This window comes from Bison bison, unplaced genomic scaffold, assembly GCF_000754665.1.
Source record: "Bison bison bison isolate TAMUID 2011002044 unplaced genomic scaffold, Bison_UMD1.0 scf7180017864038, whole genome shotgun sequence".
NCBI classification, from domain to species: Eukaryota; Metazoa; Chordata; class Mammalia; order Artiodactyla; family Bovidae; genus Bison; species Bison bison.
In genome coordinates, this window is record NW_011494610.1 from 3085508 (window position 1) to 3104866 (window position 19359).

The 19359-nt window shown below is 46.8% G+C and overlaps 1 protein-coding gene across 1 annotated transcript in view; it reads left to right on the top strand.

The window, feature by feature from the left end:
• Positions 1 to 3770: 3770 nt before the first annotated feature.
• The window catches only part of DDX27 (DEAD (Asp-Glu-Ala-Asp) box polypeptide 27), a 17223-nt gene continuing 1634 nt past the window's right edge, over positions 3771 to 19359 (top strand). Inside the window, exons 1-18 of the mRNA XM_010835080.1 lie at positions 3771 to 3929; positions 5163 to 5309; positions 7289 to 7348; positions 7601 to 7766; positions 8652 to 8698; positions 8821 to 8907; positions 9594 to 9699; positions 10517 to 10690; positions 11356 to 11506; positions 12212 to 12311; positions 12430 to 12571; positions 13421 to 13574; positions 14826 to 14907; positions 15020 to 15197; positions 16775 to 16881; positions 17051 to 17153; positions 18478 to 18572; positions 18669 to 18792. Of these exons, the coding sequence (XP_010833382.1) occupies positions 3837 to 3929; positions 5163 to 5309; positions 7289 to 7348; positions 7601 to 7766; positions 8652 to 8698; positions 8821 to 8907; positions 9594 to 9699; positions 10517 to 10690; positions 11356 to 11506; positions 12212 to 12311; positions 12430 to 12571; positions 13421 to 13574; positions 14826 to 14907; positions 15020 to 15197; positions 16775 to 16881; positions 17051 to 17153; positions 18478 to 18572; positions 18669 to 18792 (2116 nt within the window). The 5' untranslated portion in view covers positions 3771 to 3836. The remainder of the gene's footprint in view (positions 3930 to 5162; positions 5310 to 7288; positions 7349 to 7600; positions 7767 to 8651; positions 8699 to 8820; positions 8908 to 9593; positions 9700 to 10516; positions 10691 to 11355; positions 11507 to 12211; positions 12312 to 12429; positions 12572 to 13420; positions 13575 to 14825; positions 14908 to 15019; positions 15198 to 16774; positions 16882 to 17050; positions 17154 to 18477; positions 18573 to 18668; positions 18793 to 19359) is intronic.

A 19359-nucleotide genomic window follows, 5' to 3' on the forward strand; every position in this document is an offset into this window, starting at 1 on the left:
TTAAAGACTCAACATTACAGAAACAAAGATCATGGCATCTGGTCCCATCACTTCATGGGAAATAGATGGGGAAACAGTGGAAACAGTGTCAGACTTTATTTGGGGGGGCTCCAAAATCACTGCAGATGGTGATTGCAGCCATGAAATTAAAAGATGCTTACTCCTTGGAAGGAAAGTTATGACCAACCTAGATAGCATCTTGAAAAGCAGAGACATTACTTTGCCAACAAAACATAGTCAAGGCTATGGTTTTTCCAGTGGTCATGTATGAATGTGAGAGTTGGACTGTGAAGAAACCTGAGCACCGAAGACTTGATGCTTTTGAACTGTGGTGTTGGAGAAGACTCTTGAGAGGCCCTTGGACTGCAAGGAGATCCAACCAGTCCATTCTAAAGGAGATCAGTCCTGGGTGTTCATTGGAAGGACTGATGCTAAAGCTGAAACTCCAATACTTTGGCCACCTCATGTGAAGAGTTGACTCATTGGAAAAGACTCTGATGCTGGGAGGGATTGGGAGCAGGAGGAAAAGGGGATGACAAAGGATGAGATGGCTGGATGGCATCACCGACTCGATGGACATGAGTTTGAGTAAACTTCGGGAGTTGGTGATGGACAGGGAGGCCTGGTGTGCTGCGATTCACGGGGTCGCAAAGAGTCAGACGTGACTGAGCGACTGAACTGAACAGTTTTCCTTAGCAAGAATGTACCACAATTGAGTGAACTATTTTGTCCCTGTTACACAGTAGGGTCATGTACAAGTTTTTACCTTTATAAATAGCACTCTGATATACATGATTGTGTATGCTTGTCTGTATATATATGTATATATATATATTGGCTTATGTATCAAAGTTCAGTTACAAGACAGAAACTATACTAATTATTTTAACACAGAAAATTTAACATAAAGAATTGTTTCAGTTCAGTTCAGTCGCTCAGTCGTGTCCGACTCTGTGACCCCATGAATTGCAGCATGCCAGGCCTCCCTGTCCATCACCAACTCCTGGAGTTCACTCAAAGTCATCGAGTCAGTGATGCCATCCAGCCATCTCATCCTCTGTCGTCCCCTTTTCCTCCTGCCCCCAATCCCTCCCAACATCAGAGTCTTTTCCAATGAGTCAACTCTTTGCATGAGGTGGCCAAAGTACTGGAGTACTTTGAATTGTTTAAGACCCCCAAATAGCCAAAGAAATCTTGAGAAAGAAGAACAAAGTTGGAGGTATTCTGCTTCCTGGTTTTAAAATTATATTTCAAAGCTATGGTAACCAAACCAGTATGGTATTGATATAAATAAGACACACAGATCAATGGAACCAAATAGAATGCCCAGAAATAAAGCCACAAATATATATGGTTAATGGTTTTATGACAGTGGAGCCAAGAATATACAATGGGGAAGGGACAGTCTCTTCAATAAATAGTATTGAGAAAACTGAACGACAACAAGCAAAATAATAACACTGGACTACTGTCTCATACCACACACAATATTAACTCAAAATGGATTAAAGGCTTGAATCTAAGACCCTAAACCATAAACCTCTGGAAGAAAACATAGGCCGTAAGCTCCCTGACATCAGTGTTGGTGATGATTTTTTAGATTTGACAGTAAAAACAAAAACAGACATGTGGGACTATATCAAACTTAAAAAGCATTTGCACAGGGCTTCCCTGGTGGGTCAGTGGTAAATAATCCGCCTGCCAATTCATGAGAAATGGGTTCAATCCCTGGTCTAGGAAGACCCCACATGCTGCAGAGCAACTAAGCCCCTGTGCCACAAGTACTGACCCTGTGCTCTAGAGTGTGGGAGCCAAGGGCTGCAACTGCTGAAGCCCACATGCCCAGAGGCCCTGCTCCATAGTAAAAGAGCTCATCGGAAGGTGAGAATCCATGTACCACCACAAAGAGAAGCCCCTGCTCTCTGAAACCAGAGAAAAGCTCTTGCAGCATTGAAGACCCAGTATAGCCAAAAATAAATTTTTTTAAAGTTTTTGCACAGCAAAGAAAACCATCAACAAAATGAAAAAGCAACATACCAAATGGGAGAAAATATTTGCAAATCATATATCCAGTAAGAGTCTAATTAATACCCAAAATATATAGGGAACTCACACAACTCAATAGCAAACACCCCAGAAAATCTGATTAAAAATCTGAATAGACATTTTTTCCATTGAAGACATGTAGATGGCCAATGGTTACATACATGAAAAGGTGTTCAATATCATTAATCATCTGGGAAATGCAAATCAAAACCAAAAGGTGGTATCACCTTACACCTGTTAGAACAGCTATCATCAAAAAGCCAAGAAAGAACAACTGTTGGTGAAGCTGTGGAGAAAATAAGGACTCCTTATGCACTGTTGGTGGTAATGTAATTAGTACAACTGCTATGGAAAACAGTATGAAGTTTCTTCAAAATATTAAAAATAGAACTGCTGCCGTTCATGGGGTTGCAGAGTTGGACACGACTGAGCGACTGAACTGAACTGAATTGTATGACCCAGCAATTCCACTTCCAGGTATTTACCCAAAGGAAATGAAAACACTAACTCAAAACCATATCTGCACCTCCATATCCACAGCAACATTATTAACAACAGCCAAGACATGAAAGCAGCCTAAGTGTCCATCAGTGGATGAAGGAAGAAAGAAAACATGGTATATACACACGATGAAATGTTACTCAGCCATTAAAAAGAAGGAAATCTTAGGACTTAGGACTTCCCTGGTGGTCCAGTGGGTTGAGACTCCTATGCTTTCACGGTGGAAGGCCTGGGGTTCAGTCCTGGGTTGAGGAACTAAGATCTGACAAGCTACAAGGTGTGGCCAAAAAAAAAAAAAAGTAAAAAAAAAAAAAGATAACTGAACCTACTTCTACACCATAACTACTACTCTGCTGCAAGTAGAGTGTTAATACGGAAGCAGCAAATAGCTATGAAGGAGGATGGGTAGTTAAGGAAGACTTCATGCGGGAGGTGTGTTTAAGTCAAGTTAAGATTCAGTAAGATATCTGCAAGCAGAGATGGAAATTTCTTGGTAAATTGTGACATCTTCTTTCCTAAGTACCCTCGAGCCCCTGCCTGGATTATAATCCTGGCTCTCTAGTTCACTGGCTCTGTGACCTTGGGAACCTGTCTGAGCCTTCAGTCTCTTCATTTGTAAAATGGCAAAGCGACAGTAATGGTACCTTCTGCGAGAACTGCGGTGAGGATTAGTTGATACCTGTAAAAGTGCTTAGATCATTACTTGGTACAGAGTAAATGTTATAGGTGTTATCTATTCTTATTTTTTTCTTTTTTATGAAAATAAAAAGACATGAGTTTGAGTAAGCTCCGAGAGTTGGTGAGGGACAGGGAGGATTGGCGTGCTGCAGTCCATGGGGTCGCAAAGAGTCGGACACGACTGAGCGACCGAACTGATGAAAATAAATGTTTATTGTGGGAAAAAAAAAATCTAAGACGAAAATAAAAATCACCTATAAATTCTACCACCCAGAGACAATCACTAGTAACTGTTTTACTGTATTTTTCTTTCACAATTCTTTGTACAGATATATATGGGGCTTATCCACGCATCTCTGTAGACTTCCTCCTCACACACGCCTCCAACCACCCCACCGTTTTCCAAGCACCAACAAAACAGAATTTAACGATTCTTCATTTCGTCACGCAAAGCACGCATGCGCGCTCCCAGAGTTTGGGGGGGCGCCGGCGGAGGAGGGCGCCGAAGGGAAGTGACGTCAGCACGTTCGCAGTGACGACGCGAGGGGCGCGGAAGTGTGCGAGTCGGCCGGCGCGCCGCGCTGCTTTCCGGAAGTGGCTGCCGAGGCACCATGCTCTCGGACCTGGGCTTCATCCGGACCATAGGCGAAGATGAGGACGTGCAGGTGGAGCCGGAGACTGACTCTGAGGACGAGGAGGAGGAGGTACTGGCCGATCGGGGTGGCAGCGCGGCGGCAGGCAGTCGCTGTCCTTGACTGCTTCCCTTCTCCGCCGTGCCTCAGGTCCCTGCCCCCAGGTCCTCGGTATCCTCTGCCTGGCTGCCAAGTGTCCCTGGGCCTCACCTGGACCCCCGGTGGTTGCCACTAGCCTTTCCTCACCTGTGCCCGTGCCATTCTGTGTCGCCTTGGTGAGCTCCGTACCCATTCACTGAACTGAAGTTTAATCCAGGCCTGTGTCATAGAGATCCAGAGACGGAGTCAGTCCTGGTTTCTTATTCAAGGAGCCGTGTTATCCATGCATTCATTAAGTCAGTACTGATTGAACTGATTTACGTGTGCGACACCTAGTGTTGAGCATCCAGGGCATAGCGGTGAACAGAGTAGACAAGGAAACCGCTCTCCTGAAGCTTATGTTGCTTGGGGATTTAAGAGACTTAAGCAGGATGGCGATTAAAAAGGCATAGGTGTCCTGGAAAGGTGCTCACCCTTTAAAGATCCAGCTCAAGTATTTCCCCCTCTGTGGCCTCATCTGCTTACTGACACCTCCGTTTGGGGGTCCCTTGGCCTCTAAGGGTTCAGTTTTTTCAAAACTGAACTCTTGGGTCTCCCTCACCCTGCCAACTTGCTCCATCTCACACCAGAAACCCTGCAGTCATGCAGCTTCCTTCTCCTCTCTCCCCTCCAATGCTCTGTAGGCTACCTTGGAAATCTCTCTTCAGCGACTTCTGGGCTCAGTCCACACTGCTTCCACCCTAGTCCAGCCCACTACCATCGTGTACCTGGTTACCTACAGTCTTAATATACCTGGTCTCTAGCTGTTTCTCTCGCCTCCCTCTTCCCCCACAGTGTATTTTCCACTTAGCAGCCAGAATGATCTTTTCACTTCGTGAATGGAAAACTGTCATAGAAAAGTTATCGCTTACATGTGGAATCTAAAATATGACACAAATATAGAGAGCAGACTTGTTGCAGGGGAGCGACGGATTAGGAATTTGGGATTAGCTGATGCAAACTATTATATATATAAGATGGAGAAGCAACAAGGTCCTTCTGCTTCTGGGATCTAGTTCCCTGACCAGGGATTGAACCCGGGTCCCCTGCATGGGGAGGGTGGGGTCTTAGCCACTGGACCACCAAGGAAGTCCCTCATTTCCTTCTTCTCTTTCTGGTGTTCTTTCATCTTAGTCCCATAGTCATCCTTCTTCTCCCTCTTCCCAGGGGCCCATTGTGCTGGGCAGAAAGCAGAAAGCCTTACAAAAGAACCGCAGTGCTGATTTCAACCCTGACTTTGTTTTCACTGAGAAGGAGGGAATGTACGATGGCAGCTGGGCCATGGCTGATGTCCTAAGCCAGCTGAAGAAGAAGGTGAGATTGACAGTGATAGGCAGTTCCAGGCCAAGAATCGGACACAGTTAAGGTTGGACACTGGGTTTCAGGATCCAGTGTTGTAGGAATACCAAATGTCACATATAAATTGCTTGACTAAAAAATGGACATAGCTGTGTTAAAATGGTCTCTTTTCTAGATGTTCATTCCTCTAGAAAGAAACCTTTTTAATGTCAGTTTATTACAAAGAACAGTCCAGCAGATTTCCTTGGTAGTGGGGTTTCTGAAGGCTTGATGCAGTCCCCAGAGACTGTTACTCTCTGTCACTTGTCAGGTGATCTCAGGTGACTTTAGTGTTTAGGATTCCTGGTTCCCATACATCACAGGCAAAACCACCACAAATGTTGTTGTCATCTGCTTATTTGCCAAAATCCTGTGCTTTCCTTTGAATGTGGTTATTAACAAGCTAGAAGATGCTTGAAAGTTTTTTCCATTTCATGTGCTTCAGAGAGAATTATTGCCTGCTCAGAGCAGTTTAATCCAGACTGCTGGTCTGCCAGGAGAAATATCAGTAACCTCAGATATACAGATGACACCACCCTTGTGGCAGAAAACGAAGAACTAAAGAGCCTCTTGAAAGTGAAAGAGGAGAGGGAAAAAATTGGCTTAAAACTCTACATTCAGAAGACTAAGATCCTGGCATCCAGTCTCATCACTTCATGGGAAATAGATGGGGAAACAATGGAAATAGTGCCAGACTTTATTTTTTGGGGCTCCAAAATCACCGCAGACGGCAACTGCAGCCATGAAATTAAAAGACACTTGCTCCTTGGAAGAAAAGTTATGACCAACTTAGATAGCATATTAAAAAGCAGAGACACTACTTTGCCAACAAAGGTCCGTCTAGTCAAAGCTATGGTTTTTCCAGTAGTCAGGTATAGATGTGAGAGTTGGACTATAAAGAAACCTGAGTGCCAAGGAATTGATGCTTTTGAACTGTGGTGTTGGAGAAGACTCTTGAGAGTCCCTTGGACTGTAAGGAGATCCAACCAGTCCATCCTAAAGGAAATCAGTCCTGAATATTCGTTGGAAGGGCCGATGTTAAAGCTGGAACTCCAATACTTTGGCCTCCTGATGTGAAGAACTGACTGGAAAAGACCCTGATGCTGGGTAAGATTGAAGGTGTGAGGAGAAGGGGACAACAGAGATGAGATGGTTGGATGGCATCACTGACTCGATGGACATGGGTTTGAGTAAACTCCGGGAGTTGGTGATGGACAGGGAGGCTGCATGCTGCAGTCCGTGGGGTCACAGAGTCAGACGTGACTGAGTGAATGAACTGAACTGCTGGTCCTTGTTCTGACTGAAATGAAACAGCATTGCCTTTTCAAAGTCATCTTGGAAGGATTTTTTTTCTTTTCATATGAAATTCATGTAATTGAAGACTTACATTCTTAAGTCTTATAGAGCTTACATTCTAGCAGGATAGAAAATAACTAGACAAATAATTAAACAGTTAATTGTGGTTATGGTAAGTACCATAGCAGTTTAAGGTGCTTTGAGCGTGCAGAAGGGGGGCCTGCCATTACTTACTCTTTCTAGAGTTTTAGCAGTACCCATCATTCCCTGAATTTGCTCAGATTTCAATATTTTATTTGATAGGCTAAATTATGTTCAGTCGGCAAGGGGGAAACTTTTTTCCAAGTAGCATTCATTCAGATATGATGTGACATCTCTTGGTAATTGTATCATTCTGAATAGTCAACACTTTCTAGAATGTGGATGTCCTTATTGGTTCCAGGTAATTTAAAGGTATTTTTTAAACAAACAGACCATTTATTTAATGTTTTTTTGTTTGCTTGTTTGCCTTATTGTGAGTAATCTAGATTGATCAATCTGTCCAAGGACAGACGAGCTTTTTCTATACTGAACATCTCAGAACCAACCCTCAGAAGATGCTTGCTTTGTCTCTTTCCTGTATGTATGTTTCTTTTTCATCTCTTCATTTTTATTTGTAGAGGGCTGCCACAACATTAGATGAGAAGATTGAGAAAGTTCGAAAGAAAAGGAAAACAGAGGTGAGTAAGCAAAGCATCACTTCTCTTTGTTGGTCAGCCTTGAGCGTTGCTCTCAGAGCAACCCTCCTGTTTCTCATTGAGCCTAGGTCGCAGTGCAGCTGGTCCAGGCAGGCTTTCTCTGCGTGTCTGTGGTTAATACTCACTCAGAGTCCACATAGTGTTCTCCCAGGGTGGCGAGCATAACATTGTTCATAGGTTCTTGATTGCCTAAAATGTGTAGTCGTCTTGCTTTATTACAGTTTCTTTTTCTAGGATAAAGAAGCCAAGTCTGGAAAGTCAGAGAAGGAGAAAGAAGCAAAGGAGGGCTCTGAACCAGAGGAGGAGGAAGACCTTGAAAGAAAAGATGTAGAAGCCTCAGAAGATGAAGAATCAGAGACTGACTACTCATCAGCTGATGAGAACATCCTCACCAAGGCAGGTAGGTGATGCTGTGAGAAGCAGGGACAGGAAACCAGAGTGTTCGTCTTGACTTCTGTAGATTATTTTGTGCCCTTCTGCACAGTTAAATTTAAGATGTCTCCATGTTGAACTCCTTTCTTTTAGCTTCTCTTTTTCCTTGGGATTTTATTAGGGCTGTTGTACTTCGCAGACTGAGTTCAGGCTTTTTCTTTTTTTTTTCCTCTTGGCTCATGCCATGAGGTATGTGGGATCTTTCCTGACCAGAGATTGAACCTGTGCCCCCTGGATTGCAAGTGCAATCTTTTTTTTTTTTTTAAATTTTTTTAGGGGGGGTGGAGCTCAAAGTCTTAATCCCTGGACCACCAGGGAAATCTTTCTTTTTTTTTTTTTGGCCATGCTACATGGCTGGCAGGATCTTAGTTCTCTTGAGTAGAGATCAAACCCAGGCCCCAGTGAAAGCCATGAGTTCTAACCACTGGACTGCCAAGGAGGTCCCAAGCTCACTCTTTTCCTCATCTCCAGCCCCACACAGCAATTGGCACTTCTGTGACTCAAACTTATTTGGGGTGATGGGTCTCCTACCTCAGATGAGTCCACCCACGTAGTAGCTGCTCCATGAATAACTTCTTGCAGAAATGAAGTTCAGAGCTAAAGCATTATTACACAGCACAGTGACTGGGAGTCTGGTCTCTGGAACGTGGTAAGCTTCCTTCGTCTGAGTGACTTACCTTCCCAGCCGCACAGCCTCCTCTTCTGTGAGGTGACGCTGGTGACAGCAGCTCCCCCAGGTCGTGGTGTGGCTTCAGTGAGGTGTCTGTCCAGGTAATGCACTTAGGACAGTGTCTAGCTGACTGAGTGCTCAGGAGGTGTGAGCCCTGATTATTTGCTCTCTTTTTCTCCATAGATACACTCAAAATAAAGGAGCGGAAGAAGAAAAAGAAGAAAGGACAGGTGAGCATGGGCTTGGACAACCGTATGGAGCTTATTTTACAACCTGAAAGGATTTTCAGGTCATTTAGTTTTCTTAGGCCCCTTTTGCTGAATTCTCTTTGTCTTTTGATTTTCTGGTGTAGGAAGCAGGAGGATTTTTTGAAGATGCATCTCAGTACGATGAAAACCTCTCATTCCAGGACATGAACCTTTCCCGCCCTCTGCTGAAGGTAGTGGCTACTTTCGTCAACCATGGGATTCTTGCAGTTGCCCCGTAACTGGGCTCTCTGCCCTAAGCTGGGTTGGTGGCCTCCCTGAACTGTGTTGTCCACACAGCTGCTGGAGAGCCTGCTCTTGCAAAGTTTCCCCTGCTGGCCTGTGCGTACGGCCCTGCCCCTTCTGGTCCCCTCTGATGAGGCTTCCCAGCAGCCGTTCTGCTCTGGCCATGCTGGCCTCCTCGCTGACCCTCACACAGGTCAGGCATCTTCTTCCTCAAGGCCTTTGCACTTGGTGTTCCCACTGCCTGGAAGATGGTTCCAAAAACCTGGTTGGGCTGCTCTTCGCTTCTCTCAGGGTTCTCCTCAGTATACCCTGGCCACCTTCCTGGAAATCGCTCTCATCCCTTCCCTGCCGCCCTCCCTAGCCTGCTCAACTGCTGTGGTTTTCCCCACAGCTTTTCACATCACAGCTGTTTGGTTTTGGCCTGTTTTTTTCTCACAGACTCTAAGATTCCTAAGGGCAGGGTTGTTTCTTTTGTTGCCTGCTCTGTGCTCAGTGCCTGGAATATTGACATATACATACACACACCAGACGGACTGAATGATGGGAAGGGACTGAAACCCGATGGAAACCTGCCTTGTTAGTTTGACGCTCAGACCCCCTCCCCCTCCTGTCTGGTCCCACCTTCTCTCTTCAGGCCATCACAGCCATGGGCTTCAAGCAGCCCACCCCCATCCAGAAGGCGTGCATACCTGTGGGGCTGCTGGGGAAGGACATCTGTGCCTGCGCAGCCACGGGGACAGGTACCGAGGACAAGGAGCTGGGGTGGCGGCGGGGGGACGGCAGGAGGAGGACGCATAACGGAGCAGAGGCTCAGGGCTGGCTGACTACAAGGCTGCTTTGCTAAATACGCAGACACACATTTTAATGCAACGACACTATGTATTCTGTATAGTAACTTCCCTTCTAAGTAATGCTTATATATATCTTCTCTTTCTTTAAATGCTCTCTACTTTTTTTAAATAGGGTAGTCACAGGTTACAGGTTTTAGGGGCTCTATCAGGGTGTCTCTGTGACCATGACCTCTTGGCACTCCCGTGATAGGCCCCTGTCATTGGAATAAAGATTTTATAGAAGGGATATTTATCACAACATTGTGGACTAGTGCAGTTAATCATACAGTCATGTCATAGAATAGAGAAGAAATAATCATGTAATAGAATACGATGTACTCATTTAAAAGTAGAGTACATAAAGAAATGGGAAAATATATATATAAAGGGAAGTTACTAAACAGTATATAGTATTATTGCATTAAAGTGTATATTTTTATATATTTCTGTCCATTAATAAAAAATGATTGGTAATATAGATAGTTTTGTTAATGCTTACCTCTGGTTGGCTGAACTGTGGATGATTTAAAAAAATTTTTTTTTGTATTTCCCAGATGTTTTACATTAACCATGTGATTTTAAAACCAGAGAGAAAGTTTTATGAAAACTCAGTTCCCTCACTTCCCTCTGAGCAGATGTGCAGGCTCTCTGTACGCAGGTGAACACCTGGGCCTGTGAGTGTTTCACACCCTTCTGCTTATTGTGCTCCTGCTGCGCTTCCCTCCAGGTAAAACGGCAGCTTTTGCCCTGCCGGTCTTGGAGCGCCTGATCTACAAACCCCGCCAGGCTCCAGTGACCCGCGTGCTGGTGCTGGTTCCCACCCGAGAACTGGGCATCCAGGTGCACTCCGTCACCAAGCAGCTGGCCCAGTTCTGCAGCATCACCACCTGCCTGGCTGTGGGTGAGTGTCTGGCTGAGGGCCGTTTGCCCCTGGAAGGCTGACACGGGAAGAATGGATGTGTGCCACCGTGAAGGATGACTGGTGTAGGAAAACCTTCATGGGGCTGATGACGTTTCCACAGTAGAAAGTGAGGGGGACGGGGAGGGAGGAACCTTGCAAAATGGAACTTCAGAATACTGAGAACACTTTTTTTCTTGGTACTCAACAAATTTAGGATATAATTTTTGTCTTGCATGAATACTGAATCAAATATTAATTGGAGCAGGCTTTTTCTGATGACGTTATATGATAGTCACTCAGTCTTCATTTTACCCTTTATGCGGTAGGAAGTCGCAGGTGATTTAGAAAGATTATCGGTTTCACAGCTGCATCTCTCAGTCCTTGGATGGTTGACTCGTTCTATTCTGTGGCTCCTTTTATTCCGCAGTGCCTTTGTGTCGTCCTCTTTTTTTGATTTTTGCATTTAGTACAGTTGGAGTTAACTAACCCATCTCTCCCAGTGTCCTGTAAAATCCATGCGGGTGGGGCCTCCGCTGGCCTTGTCCTCTGCCTTTTGCTCTGCATTTGCCGTGAGACCTGGCGGGTGGCAGGGCTCAGTCCTTCCAGGTAGCGAGTCCTTACGGTAATGACTCGGCTGCCCACCTGGTGGGCTCTGCTCTTTGCAGGTGGCCTGGACGTGAAGTCTCAGGAAGCAGCGCTTCGGGCAGCGCCTGACATCCTCATCGCCACCCCAGGCCGGCTCATCGATCACCTCCACAACTGCCCTTCCTTCCACCTGAGCAGCATCGAGGTGCTCATCTTGGATGAGGCTGACAGGTACACCTGAAATGCTGGGGTCCCCAGGGCCCCACCCCTGGATGGGAACCTGCACTCCACATGGTCCTATGTAGCTCTCACCAGTTTAGCTGTCAGGTTCACGCCTTTGTCCATCTTCGCCCAGATTATCCGGCTCTCTTTCTCTCTGTGTAACGTGATGGTTAAGAGGGAAGGCAGGTCAGATTCTGGCTCTGTCACTTCCTGAGATTGGGAAGCAATTATGTAGATTCTCAAAGCAAATCCTTTTTGTTTGTAAGTGGGGGTTAAGTACCCAACCTCATGTTGTTGAGGATTCAAGGAGTAACCCTGGTAAAGTGCCAGTGTTTCTGGTGAGGATTCAGCCAGCAGCCTCGATTACCTGAATTTCTTAATGGTGATAATGACATTGTGTCTGTGTAGGAGAGAATCCTTGTCCTTAGGGAACGTGTGCTGAAATATTTAGGGGTCAGGTGTTGTGATACCTGCCACTGAAAAGCAAGTGATTCCGCAAAAGAAAAAAGAAAGATTACGCAAATGTGGCCAGATGGTAATTCTTGGTGAATATTGGTAAAAGGATAAAGTAACACTCATAAAATAAGGAAATACGTGAGCCTGAAACGTAGCTAGGGATGATACGCAAACATCTCCTGTATGTTTTCTGTGCTTCGTCGATACAGACGCAGGCCCAGCCCATTTTGTTGACCTCTCCCCTCCCCTGTTGGCCAGGATGCTGGACGAGTACTTTGAGGAGCAGATGAAGGAGATCATCCGCATGTGCTCCCACCACCGCCAGACCATGCTTTTCTCAGCCACGATGACGGACGAGGTGGGCCGTGGGGAATGGAGAGACAGTACAGAGGCCCCTGGGCTGGGCTGGGCTGGGGCAGCATCTCCCTCCCGCCCTCTGGCAGACCAGTCAGCCTCTCTGTCTTTGTGGCTGGCAGGTGAAAGATCTGGCCTCTGTCTCCTTGAAGAATCCCGTCCGGATATTTGTGAATAGCAACACGGATGTGGCCCCCTTCCTGCGGCAGGAGTTCATCCGGATCCGGCCTAACCGGGAAGGGGACCGGGAAGCCATCGTGGCAGGTGAAAGCCCGGGGTGGGACCGGGGAGGGTGGGGTGCTCAACTCCCCTGAGCTTCACACGGAAGGTTTGGTTTCTCCCGCGGCACCCCCTCCTCCATCCAGTCTCCCCCAGTCCCGTGCCTGGGCCTGCTGTCTGCTCCATACTTTAACCAGGGGTGCTTCCCCTCTCTCTTTCATCCCCTCACCTCCCTTCGACCATCCAGCCTTCCTTATGTCCTGCTGAACTCCTGGACACCTCCTCCAGCGGTCCCTCTGGCTCTTCTCCTGGGCCACTACTGCGTCGCCTGGCTTGTTGCAGCAGCCTCTTACCTGGCTCTCTGCTTCCACTCTGTCTCTTCTCCACACTGCAGACCATTAAAGAGGATCATTAACAAACAAGCATTCACCCCGTTCCTTCGCTGTTGAACCCCTCTGCCATCTCTCATCGCTCTTAGACTGAAATCCACGCTCCCTAGCAAGTCCTGTAAAATCCTCTGGACCTGCCCCTGCTTTCCTGGCCTTGGAGCCTTAGCTCATGGTTTTCTAGCCATACCCGCTTGCTTTCGCTTTCACAAACCCATCGAGCTTTTGTGTTTGACTGAACCTTTACATTTGCTCTTGATCCTCTGCCTGGAATCCTCCCCCAGATTGTCTCATAGATGAGCCTGTCCCATACTTCAGCCTAACGTCACCTCTTCAGAGAGGCCAGCCCTGAAGCGGTGCTGGCTTCCCTGCTTCTGTCCTGCAGTGGAAGCTCCACACGGCGGGGCCCTCACTTGTTTTGGCGGCCCCAGGCACAGCAGCCACACTGCGGGCGAGGAGCAGGACGTGCTTGGAGATGGCCACTGGCTCACTCTTGTCTCCCTGGCAGCTCTGTTGATGAGAACCTTCACTGACCATGTGATGCTGTTCACCCAGACCAAGAAGCAGGCCCACCGTATGCACATCCTTCTGGGGCTGATGGGGCTGCAGGTGGGCGAGCTCCACGGCAACCTGTCTCAGACGCAGCGGCTGGAGGCCCTCCGGTAAAGTCTCGGGGGCTGAGGCTCCCACGCATCCTTCAGAGAGGGCTGTCTTCATTCCAGAGGGGGAGTCCTCCCAGAGGTCGTGGTAGTGTAATGGCAGGGCACTCAGCAGAGTTCCCCACATTCTGGCCTAACCATTGTAGGGTCATGTCTCAGACACATTCAGAACTTTGACTTTGTAGGAAGTGATACCCTTGCCCCAGGGCTTAGAAACTGGGAGCTGCTGAGTGGGGTCACAGCAGGAAATTCCGACTCGGGAAGAAGCAGGTTCTGACCTCTGCAGCCTTTCCAGAGCAGTGGACGTCCCCAGGTCTGCTGGAGCGAGATCCTGAATCAAATCCATTCACTATTTCTCGAGCATTTACTTTGCCAGACCCTGTGCTTTTCCATGTGATTTCTTAAGTCCCACAGAATGGGATCAACTTGGTAGGCAAGGAAGTACCCTTTAGAACACTCCACCTGTCCCTATTCATTATCATAGGCAGTTGAGAGTTGTTTGTTTTTTTTTAATTGCTTATTTGGCTGTGCTTAGTTATGTTTATAGAGAAGGCAGTGGCACCCCACTCCAGTACTCTTGCCTGGAAAATCCCATGGGCGGAGGAGCCTGGTAGGCTGCAGTCCATGGAGTTGCTGAGAGTTGGACACGACTGAGCGACTTCACTTTCACTTGTCACTTTCATGCATTGGAGAAGGAAATGGCAACCCACTCCAGTGTTCTTGCCTGGAGAATCCCAGGGACAGGGGAGCCTGGTGGGCTGCCGTCTCTGGGGTCGCACGGAGTTGGACATGACTGAAGTGACTTAGCAGCAGCAGCAGCAGTATGTTTAACTGCTGCATGTGGGATCTAGTTCCCTGACCAGGGATTGAACCTGGGCCCCCTGCACTGGGAGTTCAGAGTCTTAGCCATCAGACCATAAGGGAAGCCCGAGAGTTGTTTCTTAAAGGCTGCTTTGAATGCTGAGACATTTGCGTGTGCTGCTTCTTATAGTCTAGCTCTGTGGTTCCCGAGCTTCCACATTCATAGGAATTTCTGTTTAAAGTTGGATCCACAAAACTACGTTTGCTGTATGTTGTGGGATGTTTGGGGGGCACATAAGTGTTGTTAGGCTAACATTTAGGACCTGTCCCCACCGTGACGGTCTGTACTCTGCTGCTTGACTCCAGAAGGGTTTGTGTTCTTGCTGTGGGTTCAGGCTCCTGCAGAGCGTTGGGGTCGAATATTCAGAGGAACGTGTTTGTGGCTGTTTGTAGGCGCTTTAAAGACGAACAGATTGACATCCTCGTGGCCACCGATGTAGCAGCCCGTGGACTGGACATCGAGGGGGTCAAAACGGTGAGCAGGCTTCCCTTTGCTTGAGCTTCCGGTGGGGATCCTTCTGCCTCCTTGTGCCCTCCTCTCCCTGCCAGCTCCCAGACCTGACTGATGCTCAGCTTTGGCCTTCCAGGTAATCAACTTCACCATGCCCAACACCATTAAGCATTACGTCCACCGGGTGGGGCGCACAGCTCGTGCTGGCCGGGCCGGGCGCTCGGTCTCTCTGGTAGGGGAAGAGGAGCGGAAGATGCTGAAGGAAATTGTCAAGGCCGCCAAGGCCCCCGTGAAGGCCCGCATTCTGCCCCAGGGTGAGCAGGCATCAGTGTAGCAGCCCAGGATGGCTTGGGGTGGGGCACGGGGCGGGCAGGGTCCTCAATCAGACCCAGGAGGGCGGGGCAGGGGACAGAAGGTGATGGGTAAGAGCAGGTGCTTTGCTGTTAGGAGCCAGATCAGTATCCCAGCTCTGCCACTTCGTTGTTGAGGAGTCTTGCGCAGGACTGTGTGTGAGAGGGAGTGAGGAAAGGCTTGTGCCCCAAGTGTTTACTCACAGGATTTGTCAGCCTTTGGGAAGAGAAGGCTTCTTCTTAAGGTGCCACCCCCATTAACCCTTCCTCCCTTCTTCTTCCAGAGAGTGAGGAGGAAGTCAGTACTCGTTCTTTTTGGATAGTTTTCATTCTTTTTGTTGTTCCCATCCGTAAGGGTCATATAAAGTGCATCCTTACAAAATTTTTTTTTTAAGTTACAAAAATAATATGTATTCAGTGTTGGAAAAAAGTAAATCAAATAAGAGTAAAATGTGATTGTAGGAACTTCCCCTGCAGTCCAGGCTTCCCAGGTGGCTTAGTGGTAAAGAATCTGCCTGCGATGCAGGAGACGCATGTTCCATCCTTGTGTCGGGAAGATCCCCTGGAGGAGGGCACGGCTACCCACTCCAGTATTCTTGCCTGGAGAATTCCATGGATAGGGGAGCCTGGCAGGCTACAGTCCATGGATCACAAAGTCAGACGTGCCTGAAGTGACTGAACACGCGCACACCCCAGTGGTTCAGTTCTTAGGACTCTGCCTTCCAAGGCAGGGGCTATGAGTTTGATCCCTGGTCAGGGAGCTAACATCCCACATGCATTGCAGCCAAAAGCCAAAATATAAAACAGAAGCAAGATTGTAGCAGATTCAATAGACCTTAAAAATAGTCCACATAAAAAAAAAAAATCTTTAAAAAATGTAATTGCATATGAAAGAGCTTACCGCTTGTAGCATTTGAGGTACATCTTTTCAGACCTTTTTTCCCATTCATGGGTCTTTTTCTTTCCCTTTCATTTAAAATTTTTTTCATTTGATTCATTCAGTCTATTGCTCTTTATTGTATTCTAGGTATTGGGGATAGAGCAGGAAACAAAGCAGCTGACTTTGATGAGAAAGAGGCACAATAAATAAGTCAATAGTAGATGTGATTGAGAACAACAGGAGAAGTGACTATTTTTGAAAAGCTATTGGGAAAGGACTCTGAACAGATGGCATTTGAGCTGAGTCCTGGATGATAAGAATGAGGTGGGGGTGGTCTGGGGACAGCTTGTGCTGAGCAGAGAAAACCAGGGCAAAGACTCAGAGACAGGAACACACTTGGTGTGTGAGTAGAAGAGGAGGGCCAGAGGCCCAGAGCCTGTGAGCAAGCAGTAGACAGAAGTCAGAGAGGTAGGAAGGGCCATGCTGAGAGTTCAGATTTTATTCCAGGAGTGTCAGAAAGCCTTTGGGGAGGTATTAGGCAGAGAAGCCACATATTAAAAAAAAAAACAGTTTTGTCACTAAATACCCACCCTGCATTATTTTAATCAGTTACACCATATTCATCTTTATTTTAAAATCTCTTTTGTTCTTTTCCCTTGAGACGTCATCCTCAAATTCCGGGATAAGATTGAGAAAATGGAGAAAGATGTGTATGCAGTTCTGCAGTTAGAGGCTGAGGAGAAAGAGATGCAGAAGTCGGAAGCCCAGGTGAGTCCACTCAGTGAGCAGACCACACAGCCCCTGCTGGTCTGCCTTCTGATGGGCTGTGTCTGCCAAACGTACCATCAGAATCCCAGGCATTTGCAGGCCGTGGCTTCCTGCAGTCGCCGTATTCTGTGTTATCAGACGTGGTTTCATCCTTCTGCTGTCCCCACAGATCAACACAGCACAGCGGCTCCTGGAGAAAGGGAAGGAGGCACCAAACTCTGAGCCTGAGAGGAGCTGGTTCCAGACCAAGGAAGAGAGGAAGAAGGAAAAAAGTATGTTGGGGAGGTTCCTCCAAAAGCTAAACGTGGAGTTGCCATCAGGCCCAGCAGTTCCACTCCTAGGTCTATGCCCTAAATAACTGAAAACAGGGACTCACACAGATGCTTGTATGCCAGTGTTTATTGAAGCATTATTCACAGTGGCCAAAGGGTGGAAACAGCCGTGTCCATCAGCAGATGAGTGGGTACACAAAACGCAGTATATGCGTACAGTGGGGTGTTCCTCAGCCGTCAGGAAGTTCTGGCACATGCTTCAAGGATGAACCTTGAAAACATGCTAAGTGAAATGGTCTAGACACGAAGGGACAAATCTTTATGATGCCATTTATGTGAGGTACCTAGAGGCAAATCCATAGACACAGAACTTACTACATGTTGTGGGCAAGGAGTTGCTCCTTAATGTTCCATTTGGGATGATGAAAGTTTTAAAAACAGATGATGGCAATGGTTGTACAATATTGTGTCATTAATGCTACTGAATTGTACATTAAAGAATGGTAAAATGGCAAAGTTTATATATATTTTGCCCCAATTAAAAAAGTAAGTTGGATATTTATATATATATATATATATATATATATATATTCCTTTCTCTCTCCCTTTTACAAACAAACAGATGAATTCACGTTGTTCTACACCTTGGTTTTCCACTTATTTGTCGTTTGGAGATCATTTTATATAGGCATAGACACAGCTGCCTTTTCTTTTTTTAATGACTGGTCTTCTCCATCATACGGGTGGATTATAGTTTATTACTTTTCCACTGAGGGACACTGAGATTGTTTCCTATCTTTTGCTATTATAAACAAGTGAATAGCTATCAAGATGTCTTTTCACAATTAAGCAAGCATATTTGATTTGCAAGGTAAGTTCCAGAAACTGAAATTGTATGTCACAGGGTATGTGTATTTATTATTTTGTTAGGGGTTGCACAATTACCCTCCAAAGAGGTTGTACCAGGAATTTAAGAAACACTGCCTTTATGTGATGGGACCAAACATTAAGGTGTCTGTATGTATGTTAAGTCTCTGTTGTAAATAGGGTTAAAACTGTATTGTGGGAAGGTATTGGGAATATGTCTTTCATAACAAGAGGCAAATAGATAATGAATGTCTCAAGTGGATTAATTAAGGAATAGTGGAATAAACATGTTATTTAGTGAGATGGAGGTAATCACCAGAAGAGGGAGTGGTTGGTTCTTCTCATTTTAAGCCCTTAAATGTATCACTTTAAAATATGTTTACTTACTGTGAGTTAAAAAAAAACAAAACATTTTATAAAACAGTACCTGAAATTCCACGCTCTCTTCTCATCCTAGTTGCCAAGGCTCTGCAGGAGTTTGACTTAGCCTTAAGAGGAAAGAAGAAAAGGAAGAAGTTTATGAAGGAAGCCAAAAAAAAGGGGGAGATGACAGTGAGTGGCCTCCCTTTTGGAGGAGGATCCCTGCCTGGGGCCCTGGGTCAGGGCTGCCTCATCTGTTCTGTACATACACGTCATCCTTCTCCCCAGGCAGAGGAGAGATCCCAGTTCGAAATCCTCAAGGCACAGATGTTTGCGGAGCGGCTGGCCAAGAGGAACCGCAGAGCCAAGCGGGCCCGAGCAATGCCCGAGGAGGAGCCAGTGAGGGCTCCTGGTAGGTAGATGGGGAGCTTGAAGGCGCTGGTAGGAGGGATCTCTCTGAAACCTGTGCTTGTGGTCAGGGAGGAAATAGGAGGGATGATGATGACAAGGGCCCACATCTTTTGAATACTGAGTATGTGCCTGCATGTACAGCTGTCCTTCATTGGCTCCAAGTGGTGAAGTGATCCCATGGTTAGTGGGGACAGCTAGGATTTGAACCCCACTCTTTCTCATTCTTGGGCTTCCCTGGTGGCTCAGATGGTAAAGAATCCACCTGCAATGCAGGAGACCCGGGTTTGATCCCTGGGCCGGGAAGATTCCCTGAAGAAGGGTATGGCAGCCCACTCTAGTATTCTTGCCTGGAGAATCCCATGGACAGAGGAGCCTGGTGGGCTATAGTCCATGGGGCCGCAAACAGTCGGACGCTACTGACCAACTAACACTTTTTGTTTCTGGAGCCTAGATCTCTAGCAGCTGCTGTTGGAGGAGCGGGTCAGGGTAGAACGATGTGAAGACACTTTCATGTTTAGGGGTCCATTCTACCTTTGGAGTCCTTAAGCATCCTGTCGTCTCCCCCCTC